At 31.9% G+C, this 18,687-nt stretch overlaps 2 protein-coding genes across 2 annotated transcripts; one reads left to right on the plus strand and one right to left on the minus strand.

The window, feature by feature from the left end:
* On the minus strand, positions 3 to 645 carry LOC105155896 (pre-mRNA-splicing factor 38B; the record flags this gene model as incomplete). Its single annotated transcript, XM_020691943.1, has 1 exon — positions 3 to 645. A coding segment is annotated over exon 1 (567 nt), but the record flags the coding sequence as incomplete, so codon positions are not given.
* On the plus strand, positions 9,946 to 13,594 carry LOC105155702 (probable receptor-like serine/threonine-protein kinase At5g57670). The gene is made up of 7 exons (XM_011071623.2): positions 9,946 to 10,564; positions 10,681 to 10,935; positions 11,082 to 11,239; positions 11,354 to 11,433; positions 11,510 to 11,645; positions 11,727 to 11,876; positions 13,179 to 13,594. The coding sequence occupies exons 1-7, from the start codon at positions 10,378 to 10,380 to the stop codon at positions 13,389 to 13,391; spliced, it is 1,179 nt and encodes a 392-aa protein (XP_011069925.1). The 5' UTR covers positions 9,946 to 10,377; the 3' UTR covers positions 13,392 to 13,594.

Raw genomic sequence — 18,687 nt, forward strand, 5'->3', positions numbered from 1 at the left:
CCACGGCGGTTCATGTACTGCCTTGGCTGCCTCTTCGTGACCTTTCTCACGGCACCGACGTCGTTTCCAGGGACCGGCTTCCCCTTCGTGGAATCGAACCCCACAGGAATTCCAAATTTCTTCATCATCTCTATCTCATCCTCATCCATCAAATCCCCATCCTTATTGCCAGCATCGTTGCTAACAGCATTCTCCTTTTGCTTCTTGTCTTTAGAAACGACGTCATCCTTGCGCTTGTCCTTGTCCTTGTCCCTGTCCTTGGAAACGACGTCGTCCCTATGGCGCTTCCGAGGAGGAGAGCTAGGGGAACGGGACCTGGAGCGTGAACGTGAGCGGTGGTGCCGATGCCGGTTCCGATGCCGATGACGGTCTCTCTCGTCGGGGGAACGAGTACGAGATCGAGTGTGGCGGGATCGAGTGCGGTCAGGCGTACGGGAACGCGAGCGCTTGCGGTCGCGCTCACGGTCACGGTCCCGGTCACGGTCGTCCCGGTTTCTCCTCCGGTCACGGTCTCTTTCTCTATCTCCGTCGCGGTCGCGGTCGCGGTCGCGGTCACGGCGGTCGCTCATGGCGGAGGAAGGAAGGAGTGAATTTGAAGAGGTGAGGTTTTCTGGAAGCAGCGGGGTTTATAGCTACTTGCTAAAATATCAAGGGTTAATTTGAGCTAAAATATTTATTTGTAAGTTGAGATAATAAATTAATATAAAAAATAATTTAAATATCAAAATATAAAAGTCAATATAATTTATATGGCAAAATATAATTTATCCAAATATTAATTACCAACATTTTGCTCTAAATAACCCTATATTTTACTTCCGTTTTCCTTTTCTTTTGTAATATTTTAGCTCAAAATCATAGGTTAATTTGATAAATATTTTTGGCAAAAGACATGTTAAAACTCGGATAAATTAAAGCCACTTTCTCTGTAATTTAGCATAATTATAAATATTATCTTATTGTTATAAATATTACAAATACTTTTCTGATTTTAACGTTCATTTAATAACGAGCACATTCTATTAACATTATTTAGATTTATATTCAATTTTTATGTTGAATTGATATAAATTATGATTTATATATTTTTAGAATTTGTTTTTTTCAAATATATTGTTCTTATTATTAAAAAATTTCAGCAATAATAAAATAATAATGTTCACTCCACCGTCTACTAACTACATAATTACTTTCTATTTGAGATGAGTATTTGTTATTTTAAAAGATACTTATAATTATGTCAAATTTTAAATAAAATAGCTATAATTTACCCTTAAAACTATTATAAGTGGTATTTTAAATACGAGGGATATGAATATTGGAACAAAATAAATAAATTTAAGACTTCAAAAGCAAGAACAAAATAGGTGTTGAGAATTATAAGCTGTGCAATTATCAAGTATTATTTAATTTGTCATTACAGCTTACTAAAAATTATTTAAAATGTTTTATAAGTTCAAATATTTTATAAAAATTCCTTTTGAGTTTATAAGATGTTATATCTTATTTTACTGGTAAGATTTCAAAACATTTGAATAAAACAAAATCAAATGTAACGGTCCTTTAAATTTGTGTTTAAAATTACTTTAATCTCTCAAATTCATGTTTCAACTTTAGTAACCTTAAAATTTTAGTTTTAATCTCATATTGATCATTCTGACAATTTTTTTTTACAAAATTTTAGCTGGATTTTGATTTTTTAGATGATGAATGGTTAATTAGTCTATCTCTCTGTCTTAAAGTGAAAAAAGTGTTGTCACTTCTTGTTCGGAAATACTATGCGGACCCTTATTTAAGGACTAATAAAACGTGATTTTGGGACAAAAACACAAAGGTGGAACACGGCTAGACGTGTTCTTTCGATTTGCGCGTTGAAGTTCTACATTAAAAACACGGTCATATTGTGCAACACGACCTGAATATGTAACTTTTGGTTTTGGATGCTAAATGTACTTGTTTGAAAAATATGCTCGTATCTTAGAAGACGGCTTGACCGTGTTTAAGTTTTTTTTTATGTTTTTTTCACCTACAAACTAATCAAAACGTCGATCGCATGATTATTTTCTAGTCACCTTTTCACTGAAAAATATAAGAGGATCCAAAATGAGACAAACATTCAAATTTAAGGATAACTATACTCCCCTCCTTCGAGATTTGATGTAATTATAAGTGGATTCCCTGTGATTTGAAAAATTATATCTAGTACCATAAAATTTGCTTTCGTCTAATAACTATGTCTCTTCGTTAGTCAAAATTCACTGATTTATGGATATTAAAAAAAATTGAATGAAAATCAATGTTTATCCTCGATTGACTAATTATCAACTTAGTGGAGGTCAAACAAATCTTTTGTGACTAAACTGTTCTTATAATAGTGAAAAATATACATCCTCACATGCATTAACGTGAAAATGTATAAGAGTAATTTAATCATAGAAAAAATTATTTGACCAGCAGTAAATCAGTAATAAGTCAATCAGGAGCAAATATTAATTTTTATTCAAATGTTTCTGCTAATATCATCAAATTTTATGAATTTTGACTAACAAAAGGACTAATTTATTAAATAGAAGCAAACGTTAATAGTACTAAATGTAATTTTTCAAATCACAAAATTTTTTATGTATAATTACACTAAACTTTAGAAATGTATATGCTAAGGAGAGCCCAAGTCATAGATCAGCCCAATAAGCCCCGTCAACCCAAGAGGAGAAATGATGGATCAAGCCCACCTGAATTTAACTAGAATTGGAGAAAGGCCTGACAAATTGAAGCAATTGGCGTAAGCCCTTAACAACCCAGTCTAGTTGAGGACCCAAGGAGAAGACACGACCCAACCAACGCCTAAAAAGCCTAGCCCAAATATCGTGTTTAGTCGAGCCCAAATGATGACCCCATCCCATGTGGCATCCAATCAGCATTTATATGTCCGAACAACTTAGATTGCTGGGAAACAAGAGTCCTTAGCGATGTAGGAGTCCTAGGTCAAAAGGACTCTCTATCAACCTAGGACTCTTACCCTAAACAACTTCCATGAAATACCCGAACCAAGGACATCCCCCTCCTGCCAAGGACTCTCTCCTATAAATACAGGTTTTTATCTCTGGATAAGGGGACGACTCTTTTCTTTGTCTAATTCTTCAAAAACATCTTTATAATCATCATATCTCTAGCAATAAAATCATTGTTTGTTATTCATACATTCTTATCTTTTTTCTCTCTCTCGAAATAATAACTAACTTGAGCGTCGAAGTGCTAACGTTTTATTTGCATGTTCTCTCTTCATGATTTCAATTTCTTTTTAATCAAGGAATTATACTCCAACTTAGAATAGTTGGACCCATGCGTTTCTCAAACGCATCACTCAAAAAAAAAAAAATACTATTATTTCTAAAATTTATGGACGTAAGAAACTAAAGTGATTCTAACCATAAATTTAGAGAACTAACTATACTATTTTCCTTAAAACCAAATTAGAGATTAGAGGCCTCAAGCCCATGTGTCTAGTTGATATAAATGGAGTAGCCCAAGAAATGAGGTGGGTAGTTAGGTTCAAAGTGGGTGGCCCATATTAATGGCATAGTACACCAAGTTCAACTTCTTACACTCTTGGTGGGCATACTTGTTTTATAAATTAGTCAGATATAGTAAATCTAAATTCACTTGTCCTATGATTAGGATCATAAATTGGATTTTTTATTATAATTTTATTGTATTTTTTATTTTATTTTATATGTAAATGTTATGTGTATAAAAAAATTTCTTAGAGAAAATTAATATCATAATCTTTATATTCATGGCATGTAAATATAGAATAGAATAGAAGATACAACATAAATTACAATAGAAAATTCAATCTGTTAAAATGACTGTAATAAAAAATTATTACCAAGTTTTACACAGGTGAAGTAGTTCAAGATCGAGTAAATACAAAATATACATAGATACCAATGATGTCTTAGTATAGTGGTTATGGCTAAGGTTGAGGTCCCATGGATAAGCTCGAGGTCATGAGTTTGAATCTCACCAGATATATGGGTATTTGTATTACTCTATGTTGTTATTTATTTATTCTTAGTATTTATTGAATCATTGTAACTGTTTACTGATTTTAATCCATATTAATGTATTAATTGAATTGATATAAAATGGACCATGGTCAAAATTCACCTTATTTTTAATTTTTAATTTTTATTTTTATATTTTCCTCCCTTCTGAAAAGATGAAATTATATTGTTCTTAAATATATTTAGTTAACTATCAAAATATAATTTTTTTTAAAATTAAAAATTTAAATTAAATCCCCAATGTAAGAGTAATATACTAAAATTCACTTTTCAAATTTAAATATTTATATAAATATAAATATTAATCACTTACAACAATTATATATTATAATTAATTTAAAATATTATTTAATTTAAATATATTTATAATTTTTATTATTTATTATAAATAATATTTAAATTATCATTTCAAGTATTTAAAAGAAAAAAGTTAAATTATTTTCTTAATTTATTAAAAATTTTAAAATTTAAATAATATGGGCGACGCGATCACCCTTTTCTGCACAGTCTCTCAGATTGGGGGTCGTCACCCCCCTTCTGCGTTGGACGACTGCCGTCACCCAATATGTGGTGGCGTACAGATTGGAGTGGGTGGCGGAGGGATTGGAGGTGGCGGAATAGTTTAAATTTATCTTTTTAAAACAATAATTTTATATTGTATGATTAATAATTAAAATAAAAAATAGTACATAATACACAAGGGTCACTTGATATAAAATTTAACGGTGTTAGGTGCAATTAATAGAGAGGAGCACATGAGGTAGATTCAAGAAACTAGAGGAGTGTTCTGCTTATATTTTGAAGGGTGAAATACACTTCGTCCCCTTGAATCGTCGGACAATTATTCTTCTAAATTAACAAATGTAACATTTACTCCTAATAATTAAATTTTTAGATAATATTATCCTCATATACATATATAGTTCAAATCATTTTTTTTAGTAATTTTGCATTTTAAATTTAATCAAAATTTTCTTAATTGAAAAGAAATAGCAAAGTAAAATATAATTAGTGAGTTAAATAGTTTGAACTTTATTTTTTTTTACAGACTTAATGTTAACTAATAAATGAGTACAATAAATGCACAAAAAATTTCATGAAATTTTTTTATTAGTTTGATGATAAAATTAAATTATTAACTATTTATTCTTTTAGATAAAAAATAAATAATTAAATATTTATTTGTTTTTTTAACATATTTTCTTTAAAAAATATGATAATATATATTTATTCATTTTTTTCTAAGCATATATATATATATATATATATATATATATTTGTCAATTTCTTTGAAGAACCATAAATGAGTTGTTGGTTATATTATATTCATTGTGTATGTACTATATATATTAATTTATATGCCACCTTTAACATAAATTCTTCACCTATTGAAAATAATTTGGTAATAATTTAATATGTAAAATACTAAAATAAATTAAAAATAATATAATTATTCAAGGCATGAGGGATATTTTTGTTCAACTAAGAGGGTAAATATTTCATTTATTAGTTTGGGGGGATAAATGTTACATGAATAGTTCGTTGGGGGGGGGGGGTATTTTACCCTATTTTAAACACATGGGAATTTCAAATACTTTAATTCCATTATTTGATACAAAAAAAAATAATTTAGAAAAAAAGATTAATTTTTGTAATATTAGAGATTAACCATTTCTCTTTTATATTAAAAAATAAGCAAGTTAATATTATACTAAAACTATTTTAGTATATAAAAAATGCAAAGGTTATATTAGTAAGGGATTCATAAAAAAGAACAAAAATATTTTTTATTAATAAAAATATTCATCAAAATGAGTATTGTACATCTATTCTAAGCTAATCGGTTTAAATAAAATAAATATTACTACCATTGATTAACGACGTAGTAGTTTTTCCAACAATTTGATTAATTTTTCTCAAAAATTATGTACCAGTATCACCAACGAGAACGAAAAAAGAATTAAAGAAAAATGACATATATAGGTACGCAATAGAGTAAATAAAAATAAAACATAAACTTTTTTATCTTTTTGACATTATACTTTCGCTTTTTCGTCGAAAACCAACTGGACTCTGGAGATATTTCAAATACATCCACCTTTACTTTCCTTCCAACTATTCTTCTTAATCAAATACCAATTCTTTTTCTTTTATATCTATTTTTACTTTCACTTTTTTTATTCACTCGCTTTTCACCCAACCAAACAAACCCTAAAAGAAACATCTTATAAAGTATTGTAAATTATTTGTAAACTTATACGAAGACCCCTCCCTAAGTTCTTCAACGTATAAAGCATGTGCATTGGTAAAAGGGAAAGGCAGTTAAGATTCTGCATTCAGACAATGCAAATGCAAATGCAAATGAAAATTACAGAGTTCAAAGACAGAAGAAGCTCTCGCCCCACACCCCACTCTTTTCACGCTACCCCAAAAACATTCACATCAATCAATGTCTGAATTTGAAGACAAAAGTGCAGCACCGTGGTCCGAGTTTTATGGGCATCCCCAACCGTCCCCCATAGCTTCATCTCACTTTGATTTTCCAGAAATTTGGCGTCATTCATAAGAATTTATATATGTATAGATTATAAATTATTGAATTAACATATAATGATAATATTACGTATGATTTAACAATTTTTGTATGGGTACAAATTCTTACGAGCGCATCATTAAGCCCAGCCCAACCACCCCTCTTCACATGGTGCAATTGTGAGTGATTCTCGGTGCACCCCTGAATTAGGAGTCGGTTGAATGTCCATAGTTGGAAACCCTTGTGTATAATTTTTAGATGGGGTTGATTCTGTACTACTTTTTTATGATAAGGTTCTATAAAGTTGGTTTGAGTATACATTACTGTTTGTTTTTTTTTTTTTTTGGTAAATATAAGTTTTATTAATAAAACAAGATCGTACAGTACAATAATACTCAATTAGTGGTTTATCCCTCGACAAGCCAAGGGATACGCCATAATCTACATAACACACATGAACTAACAGAACGAAATAAATTAACGCTGATAATCCTCTGTCTAATATCTTCCATAATGATGGTGGCTATTATGCTCGGTGGTAGCTCCGTATGCTCAAAGCGTCTCAAATTTCGTTCCCTCCAAATGTGGTAAATGCAAGCAGCAAGGAGTGCACGATAAGCCAAGTTAATGATATATTTTCCTCTCTATTTTCTTGCAGCCCACTCAACATCCTGTGGTCACTCTCTATTAGGCCATTCAAATCGAACAATCCGCCGAATCACTGTCAGACATCTTCTGGCATAACGACATCGGAAGAATAGATGAGTATGTGTCTCCATTGCGCCATCATCAGACAATATACAGGTGCCTATGTATGACAGCCATGGTTTATCAACTGTCGATATTTTCCCCAAAATCGCAAGCCATAAGATGAAATTATGCCTAGGGATCTTCAGGGAACCTCTCAGTAGTGAAGACCAACCTACCTTGGGTCCCGGTGGGTCCAATAGCCTGTAAAAAGATGCAACTATGGGTCGCCCCGTCTCAAATCGCCAAATAATGCGATCTATCTCGCCATAAATTATTGGCAATGCATGCAAAATCTCTAAATACTCAATGTCCGTAATGAGAGGTTAATGCCATTGTTCCTTCATAATAACATTGCTGAGCTTATCCGCTGTCCCAAGCCCAAGTAGACGTGGAGCCCATGGGAATCTCTCAATAAGGGGACTAAGGTGATGTCATGGATCATGCCACAGATAAAATGAATTCCCATTACCAATCTGGTAGTCCACCATCGATTGAAGCAAGGGGCGCAGACGAAGGAGTTTCCTCCAACGCCACGAACCCCCATTATCAGTGAAGTATACAATACTGTTATGGGAAAAATGCAAGTAACTCCCCTGTGATATTATAAATAAACAAATTACTCCTTATAAAAAAAAAAGAAAAAACAATTTACCTCCTCTGTGCTTTTTAAAATGGAGCAATTTACCTCCTTAGATACTGAAGTAAATTACTTCATTTTAAAAAGCACATTAAGATAAATTATTATTTTTCTTTAAGGTGGTAATTCGCCCACTTACAATATCACAATGAAGTAAATTGCATTAAACCTTAAACATTATGCTATGGGGAGAAGGTCGTGAAAAATTGCTTTACGCGGTAATTCAAGAATCAGTATCGAATTGATCGTCTATGACCATTGGAGTAATGAACTTGGAATTCATTAACGAACAATCATCTATCACCTACTGAAACAATTTTAATGTAGGGTTTAATTGTATCAAAACCTGATAATTACAAAATAATTCTAAACAATCTGAAAATACCTTTTATTTTGGCCAATGAAGCTAGCATAGTTGGCGAAGTTTAAGCCACATGATCTTCGAGGTCATGGGGTTCCAACCCGCCTTATGCATAGAATATTGTTTCTATTGAATAGTAAGTATGTTGTTTCTACTGAATAGTAGGTGGTCTTTCTATTGTAATAGTAGGAGTTAGTTAAATTAGTGTATAATTGATAGTATTAATTACAGTATAATTATTGTAATAGTTTGTTAGATATTGATATCCAACAAAAATAATTGTAATCAGTTTATTTCAATTAATAATATTTCATCTCTCTTACTTAAAAAAAAAAATTCAAAAATGCCCAAAATAAATTAAATCTTGTGAACTACATGTCATAGTCCACGTAGAATTACACCCCAATCAGCTTACTAGAGCCTGTTTAGTTTTATTTTCAAGCTCCATTTTTTCAATAGTTGAAAATAATTTCATTTGATTTCGTGCGTGGGGAATATATATTGTTCACACATTCACGCATGTATTTTCTTCAATTTATTATTTTCTTTTACAAAGATGAAAATTTGAATACGGGAATAAAGAACAAAGAGGGATTAAAAAGATGTTCGTAAAAACTTCTACTTTTATAGTAGAAATAAATTATAATGAAAATCTTGAATTTAATTATAATAATAAATCAAGAGTATTTGAAAATAAAAATAAAAGATTAAAATAATTGAAATTGTAATTTTATTAATAAATTGCAGAAGTCGGTGGAAGAAAAGTTTATAACCTTTTCTGCCGTAGAATAGTTTAAATTAAATGATTTTTTAATGGGATTAAATTAAATAATTCAAAATAGAAACTACAACTCAAAATAGTACTATCCATTCATTTTCAATAAAAAGCTTATCAGCACATTATATTTGTTTTTAGAGTAAATTATAATAAGTTTTTTTTTTGAAATTTAGCATAATTACGAATATTTCTTTATTAGTTGAAAAATTATCAGTATCTCCCTGATATTTGATGAAATTATGTAATTTTTGGATGGATGCGTGAAATTGCCAACTTTGTTCTTACTGTATTTTTAATATATATATATATATATATAAATCGGACAACCTGAATGAAATTTTTGAAAAATTGTCCACTTTACCCTAAAAAAAAAAATGTATGTAATTTATAGTTTATAAGGGTATTTTTGTCAGTTTATCACAAAAAAGAAATAGAAAGCTAATAGATCGGACTAGATATTAGACGATAATTAAAATTAAAGAGATATTGATAATTTTTCAAACAATAAAAAAAATTTATATGTAATTATTTATAAAAGCGTGTTGTAATTTACTTATTTTTTAAGTGTTGCAAAAATTCAATTTGCAGAAGTGGTTAGGCTTGAACTATTTCCGACAAAATTCCAACGTTTGATTTCCAGAATTACTTAAAGCCCACTTGTCAGGACTGATCTCTGCATGGAAATCTAAAGTTCAAACCGAACTGTTAACCAATCCACCTTCAGTCTTCTAAACCTCATTGAACCAACCATAGAATAGAAATCATTCATAGCTACAATACCTCAATCAATACATACAACAGTAAAAAAGGGTCGGATCCTAACTTGACCCGTGAACCAGTTTTATCCGCCCCATCTCCATTATTTTCCATAAAAGCTTAGTTTTAGCCAACCACTCCAATGATTTCAAGAAACACCAGTGTTTGGTTAATAATTCAGGCCCCCTGTTAGGCTGTTACAAATATAGATCATTAATTTGTGTGAAACAAACAAACACACACATCCCACCACATAGACATAGGACTCTCATTTGACACTTTTCTTCAAGTGCTGTCCCCTTTAGTGTGTGTTGTGTGTGATAGAGAGAGAGAGTGAGCAGAGGCTTCTCATTTACTACTACAGGTATTGGAAAAAACCTGTCTTCTATTCTGTCCTGTTTTGAGTGTGGAGTGGGGGAGTTCCCATTCTTGTACTTGGCTTCTGAATACAGACAGTGTCCTTGGAGAGAGCTTTGTGATTCTTTAGTACGAGACATGAGGTACATTCGGACAGCCAGCCTGAAGAGGCTGTTCTCCCTCAGACGCCACGGTTTTGATGAAGAACTGCCCAGAGAATCCGATTTCAGTACAACTGAAGAGAAATCAGACCATTTTCAAAAGCCCACATGGAAATGCTTTTCCTATGAAGAAATCTTTGCTGCCACCGCTGGTTTTTCCTCAGGTCCACTCTCTTTCTTCTCTCTCTCTCTCTCAAGCAAAATAAAGATGCCTCCTTTTCTTGTTTTGGTTCATAGTACTAAGATGTTCTCTCTTCTCTCTCTCTCACTTCCTGTACAGACAATATGGTCGGGAAAGGAGGGTATGCGGAGGTTTACAGAGGAGTGCTGGAAGACGGACAGGCAATTGCAGTCAAACGATTGACAAAAGCAACAAATGATGAAAGGAAAGAGAAGGAGTTCTTGACAGAGATTGGAACACTCGGCCATGTTTCACACCCGAATGTAACATCCCTTCTTGGATGTTGTATTGACAATGGGCTTTACCTCGTTTTCCAGTTCTCCTCAAAGGGTTCTGTTGCTTCTCTTCTCCATGGTACGGGTGATTCCAAAATCTTGAAATTTTAGGACGTTTGAGCTTAGACAGTGTGTAGAATTAATCATCACATTTATGCAAGAATTAAGGAAGAAAGAATGGTTTTTGTTATCTTTGCTGTAACCTTAATTCTCTCTCCTGTTTAGATGAGAAGTTGCCTGCTATGGACTGGAAAACAAGGTACAAAATTGCAGTTGGAACTGCCAGGGGCCTACATTACTTGCACAAGACATGTCCCAGAAGAATCATTCATAGAGACATCAAGGCTTCAAACATTTTACTGTCTGAAGAGTTTGAGCCCAAGGTACATTTTTTACTTCAATTTCATCTAACATTGTCTGAAATAGATTCTGTACATCAGTCCTGTAATGTTTTCCTGATTCACAATCTTGTTTATTCTCTGGTTGTCCTGTTTCAGATATCCGACTTCGGTTTAGCGAAATGGCTTCCGTCTGAATGGAGCCATCATTCGATTGCTCCAATAGAAGGAACATTCGGGTACGGATGTTCCCAAAATTTAGAACTGATTGTTTTGATATGAATTACAACTGACATCATTGTGGGATTTGTTCAGACACTTAGCACCGGAGTATTTTATGCACGGAGTCGTGGATGAGAAGACGGATGTATTTGCGTTCGGTGTCTTTTTACTAGAGCTCATCTCCGGCAAGAAGCCTGTGGATGGTTCTCATCAGAGTTTGCACAGTTGGGTAATGGCCACTCTCTAACTCAAGATTTGGTCTGAATTATGACAAGTATTGTACTAATGTCACGCTCGTTGAACTTAATAGGCCAAACCTATACTAAATAGAGGAGATACAAAAGAGGTGATTGATCCAAGGATTGGAGAGGACTATGATGTAATACAACTCAATAGACTTGCTTTTGCAGCCTCCCTCTGCATCAGAGCTTCTCCAATTTGGCGCCCGACCATGAGTGAGGTGACGACTTTTTCTTATTTAGTTTTCTGCTAATCTTTAAGATATGCTTGTCATATGGGGGAGAAGCCAACAGAAGATGACACATGTTTCCTCATTTAAACATAAAATACGAATGGTGCGAGCATGCCAGCACAAGATAATTATATTAATCATATTTCAATCAAAAATCAACTCCTATCCGCCTCACTAGTCCTCCGTGATGTACAATTGTTGCTTGAGTTCATATTCTTGATTATTGTATTGCTCTTTCTTACAACTTGATGCAAGTGTGTGAAATGTGGAGGATTTTACTAAGTTCATGTCATTGTCTGATTGAAGTACGGTCTGATCGCATGCCATTTATTCCGGTGTTTCACCTAAACTTACGCTAACTTTTCCTCGCTGATTGAGTTAACTGATAGAGACCTGAATATCAAATTGGCATGCCTCGTTTAATTTAGTCTATTTGCTTAAGAAAGACTGAGTTCATGTAGGTGGCAACCTCCACAGTTGACCCGCCGACTAGCAATTTGTAATAAGATACATTGCCTTCATAAAAAATACTTTGTTGTCCCAATGACATAAGATGATAATTTGCAGATAACAAGACAATGAATTATCTTGTAATAGTGAAACTTAACATCATTAGCTCTGTTCTTTCTCGTTTTAGTGATTTATTACCTTGATCTTTTTCCCTCACTCCATTTCAAATAATACTCTTGTTGATGTCTGTACCTCACCTAACCATAATCTTTATGCTCTCTAATTAGTACATGTCTCTTTCATGTGATACGGGATAAGTTTGCGATAACGACAGGCTACACCGATGACAGTATATCTTTTGGAATCGAATTTCGCCGGAATGTTACAGATATGATACTGAATTCATAAAGGAAACAAGGGCTTCTTTTGTTTTCACTAAGGTTTTAGACAAGAAAAATTCCATTTACAGTATGACAACCTTATTTGCTTCCTTTAGTTCTTACATTGAATAACATGCCGTCATCAAGTGGACGATTAGTTTATGTGTGTAAATGGGAAAAGGGTCTGAATTCCTGCTCTAGTTGATCCCCTCCAGCACAGTTTCTGAATCAAATACCTTAAAATAATGCAGTTTGGCAACGTTATCCGCTCTGTCGTTTCCACTGTTTTTATATGTAATGTCTGTCTGCACGGTACGTCGTAGATCCTATCTCCAACGAGAGTATATTCGACACGCTGCAGACTTTTATGCTAAACAATTGTAATAAAATAGTTGTGGAGCTTTTTTATAAGCTTTGATACATTTAGAAAATACAATGATTCATGTTATAATGTCGACAGGTGTTGGAGGTAATGTCATTGGATGAAGAGATAGACAAGGGAAAATGGACGATGCCTGACGAAGAGGAAGATCAAGACGAGTTCTGGGGTTTCGAGGATCTTGAATGTGAATGTGAATGCGACGATTCTTCTTGCTCGACCTCCCCACACGACTCGGCCTCAACCGGGAGTTGCTATAACCATAAGACCGGTTCCGTTCTTGCAGTAATTTGACATGTACATATCATAATATCGGAATCTTTGTCTCATCCGCTTAGGTACGGTGATGAACAAGTAGTTTATGGATCATTGGTTGTGAATACGGTAATGTTATAAAATGAAATACTGATATCATCGTGTATGATCAGACGATGATATATATCAGTAAAAATTTAAGACAATAGCAATGAATTATGATATGACAAATGATTGATTCATCTTGTCTCAAAACTTATGATATGATGAGACAAGTTTCACAATCGCAACAGGGACAACGAGTTCCAGCATCAAACAGGGTAATTTTGTCGGGCTTCTTGGGAAAAAACAATAGTTAAAATAGAACGAAACCATTCAGTATCCAATAATTGTCTTTTTTATATAAATAAATGATTACAATCATTTGATATATATAAATAAAAAAATAAATTATTATATTAATAATTTTATATTAAAAGTTCTAATTTTTCATTTCTAAGATGTTGAGATAATTTTGTTTTTTTCCGACATAGGGCTAATAATTAACAGCTTCGTACCTGACATAGGGCTAAGAAAAATTCATTTTTGATCTCTCGTATTAGTCACTAAATCACTGTTGATATCTCATGTTCTGATTTCATCGATTTTCGGTCCTCCAAGTTTTTTTTTTAAATGATGAAAGTGAGTTCTGACTCCATTAGTTTTAAATGGTCGACTAATAGTCAAAACTAATTTTAATCATTTTGAAAAGAAAATAAAGGATCAAAATTAATGAAATTGGACCATAGCGACTAATTTAGACGATTAAAAAAAGTAATATTATTTCTGAAATTCTTGTCCAAATCAAGTTTAGTCGAATCAAATCGATCACAGAGCAAATTACGATGTGATCGATCACGATCTCTAAATTGTATACCAATTACACGATAAGTATGTTATACTTATGATAAAATTGATTCAAATTCAACTGAATCCGGTTCCAACTAGAATTTTCCAATTTGTCCCTGAAATCAAATCTCAATCTTATTAAATAAAAGAAATGAATAATGATTGGTAAATGTGGAATAATTTTAGAGATGCCTTAACAATACAGTGTCCAATGATTTCAGACATGGCTTGTAAAATACTCATAGGAGATGAATGGGTTCCTTTTGTAATAAATAAATACATTGGAATGCTCAAAAAAATCAGTGACGTGGTCTCAATTGACTCACTCTTAACACTCGCAAATTTATTATTATGAAATGATCATTTTTGTCTTGTAAAACAAGTGGGGTTTAATTTATTTATTATTAATTATTCTCCTAAACAGGACAAATGTTTTTTTTTTTTTTAATGTATCTAATCAAATGTTTATTAGTATATTCATGGCAAGAATAAGTGCCATTTTTGGAGGAGCCTTTGGGGATTTTTACGGGCACTATAAAAAAATGATTATTTTTTTTTAGAGGGATAATTATAGTCTCGTATACTAAAATTTGATGTAATTATACGTAAATTTCATATGATTTAAAAAATACTATTTAGTATCCCTGATGTTTGCTTTTATATAATAAATAAATTCCTCCAAAATTAACTAAATTTGCTGATATTAACGAAAAAATTGAATGAAAATAGATATTTATCCTCTATTGACTTATTGCAGGTCAAATAATTTTTTTTCTTCAGATTAAATTATTCTTATAACGGTGAACATAAACCTTCTCACATGCATTAACGTGTGATAATGTATGAGGGTAATGATTATTAAAAAAATTATTTAACATGCAATAAATCAGTAAATAAGTGGAAAATATAAAAAGAATTTCAATTTTTTTTTGTCAATCGAGGGTGGGTGCTAGATATTATTTCTCAAACTACAGACGATCTAAATGTAATTACACCAAACATCAGGAAAGGGAGAGTATAATTATTCCTTTTTTATATTATACATTACTACAATTTAAAAAAATTATAATAAAATAATATTAACTACAATGTTAAATTAAAATTAATGCATAAACTTAAGTTTTTGACTAAGATTAATCGATATTTAAATTAGTTTAAGAAACAACAGATAATAGTCATTACATCAGTTGTAATTAATTAGTATTAATTATGAAATTTTACTTTTAACTATGATAATTAATTATTACAAGAAGGTTGTATTTCTGAGTATAGAATTGAGAAATTCTTTTTGAAATATACTGAAAATTTTGTCTATAAATTTCAAAATTTTCCAACCTGGTAGAATATTAGTTCCAAAATACAATTTTAAAATATATTAAAAAAACTAAATGACCATCGTTTAAAATTATAATAATATAAATATATATTTACGACGGTTGAAGTAATAAAAATCAGTGGGAGTAATAATTTTTTTTTTCTTTTTGGTACAAAAAGATGTGGTAAAATGATTTTTGTAAAATTTATGATCCAATAACATGATCTCATGATTTAAAGTATTTACAATACCAAAAAACGAACAAGCTTCATTTAAGTTATTTAAAAGTATAAGCTGTTGATCTGGGTTGGGGTTAATACAAGGTCGTCCCCAGGGTAATTCGGATCGAAAATATTTGGAAATCTAAGAAAGAAGTATAGGTTGTTGGGCTAACTGGATGATTATCAACGAAGACCCTTTAATGCTTAAGTGAATTCAAGTGAGATCAAAGACAAAGTGAAGAGATCAATGCTGAAAGTGATAATGATGCACCATGACCCAAATTAGCTATGGGGTACTTATAAGGCTATATGCCCGTACTCATACGGATCCACGTAGCGTGGTTTTAAACTTTCAAGTACAAGATGATCAATAATCATGGTTTCGGGTGGAGGGATCGGATAGGTCTGGATACGATCCAACTCAAGCAAATTGCACGCAGATCCCGACCCTGCAAACATATCTAACCTTTTATTATTTTTTTTTAATCATAATTGCTGATATATCAACGTTACTTATGACTCACAAACATTAATTCAACTTATTTTTATCCTAAAACTGATTAACATTTAAAATAAATCATAACAAACACCAAAGAAAAGACACACACCAAATTACATTGAATTTCATTATGGGAAACGAATACTTTGTCCTCTTTAATGATTGATATATAGAAAAAAAATCCATAAGTTATAATGTTTCCCAAAAGTTTAATGTTACCTGTCATAGAACGACACATTAAACGTGACATACATGTATTCAATTAATACATAGCACGGGTGCTTTTCTTGTACTATTCTTACTGTTTTCCCACCCTAATTCATTGCCAATGGCCCCATTCCTCAAACTTTCACACCTTTTTCATGAAACATTTCCCAACCTTCAAAATTTTGAAATAATTACTTTATTTCATTTTACTTTTTTTTTTTTTTTACCTTTTGTGATTATGTAAAGCGATAATTCCGTTTACATCATCTTATCAATGATTTATTTACATAAATTATTTATATTTTTTGTATAATTACATAAATCATTCCTGATAGTAAAAAAATAGGACTAGTGTGTGTAGTATTATTGACGTTTTTAATGGTGTATATATAATTTTGTTAAAAAAGTGGGTGATTTGTATAAGTGATATTGACATTTCTGATAGGTGTATGTATTATTTTGCAAAAAAATAAAAATTTGTGTAAATAAACCATAAGTTAGGGGGTGTACAAAAAATAGTCCCTTTTATAAAATTTGAATGGGGTTTGTTAGTTCTGATCAACAACACAAATAAAAAAAAAACGTTTAAATCCTATAATATTAGTAATGAACTTTGTAATTAATATGACGAGTTGAAGAAATCCATCACAATCTTACAATATAAGTTGGGAACTGCCTCTGGTGTCTCGTAAACATCGATCTTATAAATTTATTATCTAAAATTTTATTGAATACTTTTCAGCACCTTATAAAATATTTCAAAAAGTTTATATGTCCAGCCAAACACCCTCTAATTCATACTCCCGGTATAATGGCTTGTTAACAAGAAGAGCATTTATATATTATTGAACGGCGCAGTCATGACATCAATAGAGAGAATAGAGCAAACAACATAATTAGATAAGAAATGATTCGTTCTTACACATTGAACCGACTTGCTAGGGCTGAAGTAACTCAATTAGGGTATGCTTTGAAGTGATTGAGAATTTGCCCAACTCAATGTTAGTGCTTATATGGGAGGATGATAGCTCATTCTATCAGTTAGCAATCAATTAAGCAAAACCTACAAAACAAGTCACACAATATCTTGAGCTGTTAACTGTTACTTTCCTCCAATATTTTCTCCATCCAATCTTCAAAGTAAATGACCCCTAATCAATATTTATACTTAGAGACAAGAAGTTGACATGATTGCAAGATTTGCAAGAACAAATGACAAGTTCAGGACCTATGTTTAATCAACACTCAAGACCTATGTTTATGTAATAATTGTAGGCATAATATAAATATATATTACTATTGAGAAAATGAAAATTTTAGTTTTTGGGAGAGGCATCCAGGGAAAACAGCTGGCTCCTTTATAAAGTTGATAATGCTCTTTCAACTACCAGTGGAATGGAAAGTGAACTTGAACAAAAATTGAGTGGTCCAAATGTCAATTACAAAACAAAACTCTCTCTCTGTCTGAAAACCTGCAAAATTTTGTAAGAACCAAAAATATATGATTCAGAGCCAATGATATTTTCAATAATTTGGAGGGGGGCATGTGAGTGGCAGTTGATGAACAGATAAGAATTGGGGGATTATTAATAATGGGATTGAGGAGTTCTTGATGCAACAAATGCCACTCAAACACAGAAGCAATAAGAGTTGGTTGAGCCATTACAGGGAAAAAGGGGCAGTTAGGTTATCTAAGCCATCTTAGGATTCTTAAGCATCTCTGTTTTTTATGTTTTCATTAACAAGGAATGAGAATAAGTTTGGTAGATTGGTTGGTTACCGTAATAATCCCATTTGAGCTAATTATTATTATAATCATTTTCTTGCAATGGAACCTCATCATAGACTAGAACATAATAGACATTGGACCCCCTTCATAGTAGCCTAATTGGGGTTTTCTTACATAATTTTGGAAAAATCATAAAAGTTTCATTACATGAGATCCAGAAATGTTCCAACAGTGTTTAGATGAAATGTCATGATAGATTATTACATAAACAGATATTTGGACCACTTATGATTTATTAGCATTTACCTTGCTTGCTATAAGTCTAACGAGCTAGTTTTTAGGAACTCAAAATTTCGAACTATCACGACCATTCATTATGTGGGGTCTACAAATTAAATTTTTAAGAGATCTGCAGCCCCTCAGAGCTGCTACTAAGAATTGCAAGATTCTGATGTTAAAACACTACAATTATTAGC

Source organism: Sesamum indicum, linkage group LG2 (assembly GCF_000512975.1).
Source record: "Sesamum indicum cultivar Zhongzhi No. 13 linkage group LG2, S_indicum_v1.0, whole genome shotgun sequence".
Taxonomy (NCBI): Eukaryota; Viridiplantae; Streptophyta; class Magnoliopsida; order Lamiales; family Pedaliaceae; genus Sesamum; species Sesamum indicum.